This window comes from Phoca vitulina, unplaced genomic scaffold (genome assembly GCF_004348235.1).
Source record: "Phoca vitulina isolate PV1807 unplaced genomic scaffold, GSC_HSeal_1.0 scaffold1, whole genome shotgun sequence".
In the NCBI taxonomy this organism is placed as follows: domain Eukaryota; kingdom Metazoa; phylum Chordata; class Mammalia; order Carnivora; family Phocidae; genus Phoca; species Phoca vitulina.
In genome coordinates, this window is record NW_022589704.1 from 15,149,143 (window position 1) to 15,154,467 (window position 5,325).

At 49.1% G+C, this 5,325-nt stretch overlaps 1 protein-coding gene across 1 annotated transcript; it reads right to left on the minus strand.

Annotated features, from left to right (window-relative positions):
* Window positions 1-1,895: 1,895 nt before the first annotated feature.
* Window positions 1,896-5,103, minus strand: KCNE4 (potassium voltage-gated channel subfamily E regulatory subunit 4). Its single transcript, XM_032410295.1, has 2 exons — window positions 4,968-5,103; window positions 1,896-4,427 (listed from the first exon to the last, which is right to left on the minus strand). Exons 1-2 carry the CDS (start codon window positions 5,101-5,103, stop codon window positions 3,877-3,879), a joined length of 687 nt encoding a protein of 228 aa, XP_032266186.1. The 3' UTR covers window positions 1,896-3,876.
* Between the last annotated feature and the right edge of the window lie 222 nt (window positions 5,104-5,325).

Genomic DNA, 5,325 nt, shown 5'->3' on the forward strand with positions numbered 1-5,325 from the left:
CAGGTCAGAGAGGCTGGGTACTTTCTGCACGGCTCCAGAGCAACAGAGCCACAGAGGTTTTCTTCTAGGCTACTAGAAAGCCAGACAAAATAAGGCTGAGTCTCTACTGAACCCCATCTACACCCTGCCTTCCTGCGGTCCAGCCCCTGCCTGAGCCACCGTCCTGGTCAATGAGCTGACATGTCTGCCTCCAGCCCTAGGCTCCACCTCTTGTCCCGGAACCCGTGACTCCCTGTAGTTTTCTCCAGCTGGCTGCCTAGATTGCGGGTAAGGCAAACGTAGGCTCTGTCTCTACCTGGAGTATCAGATGCATTGTGAGCTCAATGTTCTGTCTGTTCCACAACGTCTATGATTGGAGTGACATTTTACAGGATGATAAATGACCCTTCTCCAGCTGAGCCCTGGAAGTGCGTGCCTGACCACAAGCCCCTCCAATTGCAGCTCTCAAATGTACCATGGGGTCTACTTTCCAACCAGAATCGTGAGCCAAGAGTACTCTTTCCCTGGCCCAATTCCAGCCTTTCCCAGTAATTTGGATCCCATGGTTCTGTCCATGAAAGAAAGCTTTTCCTCTGCAGCGTCCGCGCCTGACTCTGACGTACAAAGGTGTAATTAGAACAGCATGGAGCGAGCAGGATGATCCATTTACCTCATCCCTAACATTTAAGTGCTTTAAAATATGTTTCTAATATCCTAGGTGCGTGGGGCCAAATTTCCTTCTCAGATTTTCACATGCATGAGTAAATCCACACAGACTAAACCCCTTGGGCCTTAGGTTCTGCTTAGAAGTTCTTTTTTTTTTTTTTAAAGAAAACAAATATTCCATTAAAACGACATAGTGTACTCTGCATATTTTTAGGACAATTAGAGTTTAGAATTCCCTCTTCTTCCGCCCCTGGTTTTTTAAAAAAAAAAAAATGTTTTAACTCTTTCCTCCCCAAGAATGACGTATTAAGCCCGGATAAATTGAAAGGCTTTCTTGTCTTTTAAAATCATGTCCTCATCTTACATTGTCAAAATACCAACTGGTGAATTGGGATCCTGGATGTGCTTTGGGAAGAATCCAGGCTCCGCTGTACTTTTGCCAGATAAAGACTTTAGGGAGACAGTTATTTGGGAACCTAATGGAAACATTTGCTTGAAATTGAAAAGCTAAACTCACAGGAAACGGAGAAACATAAAAGTAAAGCCACTCTCTACCATCTGCTTGACTCAAAATGGGTCACTGGTTTCGGTCATTTTTCTTCAGCACTTCCGACTGTGTAAATAAAATCATAAAAGAGAGGCCGCAGCAGGCTGGCGGGACCTCAGCCTGGGGGGACCTCAGCCTGGGGGGCGGAGCGAAAGCAAGACCAAGTGGGAGGAGCGAGCGGGTCAGGTGACCGGGAGGGGGCGGGAGCGCCAACCCCGGCTCCGGCCCGCGGGCTCCGCTGTGTTCAGAGGTTTTGCGGCTGTGTGCACAGCTCGGCTCCCTGCCGGTAGGTCTGTGCTGCCCTGGCCACCTGTGGGTCATACTTGCCCAGCCAACATGCAAACCAGGTGTGTCCTTGCGACCAAATTTGGAGCAGCATCTTTGCACCAGGTTGCCCTGTCCCTCTGCATGTTCAAATTCAAGGGCCCCAAAGCCCCCAAATGTGAAAGAGAGGAGGATGTCAGACCCATCTGCAGCTTGTTTTTTTTTTATTATTATTACTATTCATTGCAAAGCATATCAAAGGATGGGAAAGCTCAGCCCCGCTCCCTCCATGACTCAGGCAGAAATAAGATACACCTTCCTGGGAGTCTGACCCGGAAAGATGACCCGGATCCAGAGACGGCTTGGGAAATTATCTGGGATGTCCTGGAAACTAGGAATCATATTGAAGAATCGAAGAGAGAGCTCATAATTTCTTCGGGAAAATGTGTTTGTTTATTTAAATTAAAAAATAGTGTGAAAATTACAAACTGTTAAATACAGAAGACGATTTTATACAACTTAATAGAATAAGAAGGAAGTATATACATCACTTTTTTAACAGGCGCAGATAGACTTGCACCAAACTTCAGGATTAAGCAATGGAAAATGTGACAACGCACATGTCCCTCGCAGTAAAGCTTCAGAATTCAAGTGATTCCAGGCAAGGGGCCAAACTGAACTTGGCTTCTTTCACCTCAAACAGCCCCCTTTGGAGTAAATCCACACTCTGAATTTTAAAGTGAACGGAGGGCCCTTTTCCCCCAAAACATAAATGTTCTCTAGCACTGTGTGAGGGCAAACTGATAAACCAGCTCATCTACTATTAACCCTTATGGGAACAGTAGTTACTGCTATCTTCAATCAAGGAAGAGCGTGTTTTTAAAAAAAAAAAAAAAATTTTTTTTTGTTTTTACTAGAATTAAATTTGACCTTTTGGTGTGTTTCTCTTCCTGCTTGCCTTTAAGGGCCTAACGGGTCTGCTACAAAGCTACTGACCGCAGGAATACACGGAGATACCAGCAAGCATTCCTGAACATTTGCTTTTAGATTTCTGGTTTCTCGGCTGAAGTATTAACATTCTACTACCCAGGGAACTTTGCAGAGTAAAATGTGGTATCTGCCTCCCTAGTTCACTGCTGGGAAAATGACAGCATGAACGGGGTGGTGATTCGTCCTGAATTTCCCAGTTACATGTGTTCTGAGTCTCCAACTGCAACTTTAAATAAGCAGATCTGTTCTCAGACTAACTGGCCAAGTGGGAAATATTTTGTCCAAGCTTCCTCACACCAGGCCATACAGGATTTATCAGAGTCTTAAAATCCAAAGACATCCTCCCAGCCCCCTGGGGATGTAGATTCAGGAGTCTCATGAAGGCAGTAAGCCTCTTGATGACATGCCCAGGACCACACAGCATATCAGTGTCAGGGCTCGGGATCGGAAAACAGAACCTGGACCCCCGCTTTGTACAACCTCCACCCGAGTATGCCCTTCTAGATCTCGGCTATGTGACGAAATGCCATATCGTGGAGGCCCACTTTATGTCAGCTCCCAGCTCAGAAAACTAGGCTGGGAAAAAAGCAGCAGCAGAGCTAACGGCTTGGCCTTGTTCAACCCCACCATCACCCCTTCTAGAAAGATCAGGAAGAGTCCCCTGCACAGCTATTCAGAGTAGAGGTTCGATTCTGGGGAAGCCCTTCCAACCAAGAAAACGTCATGCCAGCATGCGATGCTGGATGGTCTGAGGTCAGAGTCCAAGGTCATAGGTTAGACAAAGGCTCAAAATAACAGATTCTGTTTTATAATCCCAGCTAACGTTAACAGGTTGTGAAAGTTGCTTTTTTTTTTTTCTTACAGTATGCAAAAGAACCAGGTTTGACTCTCCAGCTTTCTGCCATCAAAAACCCTCCATCAGACATCCCCCTCTAACCCAAAAGACCTCCAAAGGAAGCTCTGTAACCTGCTGGGAACACCATAGGGGTACTTACAGCCCATCAGATCTAGAGCAAAGCTCTAGGCAAATTAGCAGATCAGAACCAGTCCCTCCGCATGTCCTAGGCATTGGGCAGCCCTGGAGTGGGCAGATGCCCCAGGGGTTACCCAGGGCATCCAGTGAGAAAACAACAGCAAGCACAGCGACCTGCCGAATTCGGAACTGGAACCCCAAGCCCCAGACCCCAAAGTCAAGGTGCACACTGCACATCTTCGGGGCTTTTCAGTGGCAGGTCTGCACCACAGGCCCGGCGTGGACTCCTGGCTACTGACTCCAGCGGAGTCTTGTCCCCCACCGCCCCACGCAGGGGCTCGCCAACAGTCTCTTTAAAGTGACAGCTGCCCTGAAAAGCGAAACCGGACACGGGAAGTGTCCTTCCTCTCTCTAAGGGTGCTGGCTGATGGGGCCGCCTCCAGGGGCCCTGGGGGTGCTAGGAATTCTGATGGATGTTCTCTGAGGACCCTTCGCTGCTTTCGTTGAGGAGCATCTCTGAAGTCTCCCCCAGCTCATCATCTGCCCCCTCCTCCTGGATAGTGAGGTGCACGTCTGGGGAGGAGGACTCGGAGCTCACGCTGTCTCCTTCCATGGAGCAGAGGGTACAGGACAGGGCAGGCGCCACACTCTCTTGCAGCATATTCAGCATCATGGGCACCTGCACCGACCTCAGGCCCGACACCATGGGCAGCGGCTTCATGGCCTCCCCCCAGAGCCTCTCCTCATCTTTGTACAGCAGCAGGAGGCTCGACTTCTTCTCCCGCCTCTTAGATTTCATATAGCCCAGCATGATTCCGATCAAGAAAATGCCGTAGAAGGACATGACCACCAGAACGTAGAAGTATTCGTTGCCGTTGCCGCTCTCGCTGCCGGGCACGTGGGACACCAGGTGGCTGCTGGGGGCTGCGGTGCTGGGGTGCGTGCTGTTCAGAGGCTCCATCTTCAGCATTGAAGCGCCACGCACACAGCCACGGTCTGGGGAGAAACCTGCAGGTTAGAAACCTCCCACGGGCCCGCGGTGCAGGGAGGAGGCTGAGCAGGAGCTTTGTGGGATTGCAGCAGCAAAAAGGCTGATAACTGCATGGAGAAATCCTGGTAAGAAGGCCCACGAAACAGCTGACAGAGGTTAGGTATGAGAGGCCAGGGGGGACGGAGGGAAGGGAGGGAGGGATAGGGAGACATGCGACAAGGACTTTCCTTTTTTAGGGTATATGTGTCCTCGTATCTGCACTTCATAAAGCAAGCGTGTAAAAAGCATTGCTTTGATCATTTTAAAATCCAAAGGGGAAAGTCAGTCTAAGACAAGGGAGCATAGAGAAAATAAATCACATTTTAGTCACTGGGAAACTTTTTCTAACTGAGCAGAGAAAGAAAAAGAAAGCTCACATGTTGCTTCTCAAACGTAAGCTTATTTTTAATTCAAAGCCGAGTTTCCTAAGAACAGAGAAAGGGAAGGAAAACCTCGTCTACTCATTGCACAAAACAGCCCTCTCTCAAATGTTTCTGAAGCCCAGTTGCATTGCTAACTTACCCAAGGCTGGCAAATTCTTCCGAAGTCCTGGGTTGCTAAATGGCCAAGTCCGAGGGCGTCCTTCCTCTCTGCGGGACTCCGCGCTCTGACAACTCTGCTTCTGCCGTTGGGATATATAGTCAAGAAATGCATCGTCACGTGTTCTGGGAGGAAGATTTACAACAGAGGTTGGTCGTGGCAGAGTGAACAGCACTGCGGTTCAACTCACTGAACTTCGCAGCTGTGAAAAGAAAGAGACTGGGAATCGGGGATTGCTCCTCGCCTCCGCCCCCCCCTCCCCCAGCCCCGAGCCAAAGTTTCCAGGTGGCCCTGAAAACGAGTGGAAAGAGGAGAAAGAATGTGCCCAGTTGGAAC

Coding starts and splice junctions, on each gene's coding strand:
- KCNE4 (XM_032410295.1), bottom strand. CDS start 5,103: ATGCATTTCTTGACTATATATCCCAACGGCAGAAGCAGAGTTGTCAGA. Junction 4,428..4,967: donor AATTTGCCAGCCTTGGGTAA/GTTAGCAATGCA, acceptor TCTAACCTGCAG/GTTTCTCCCCAGACCGTGGC.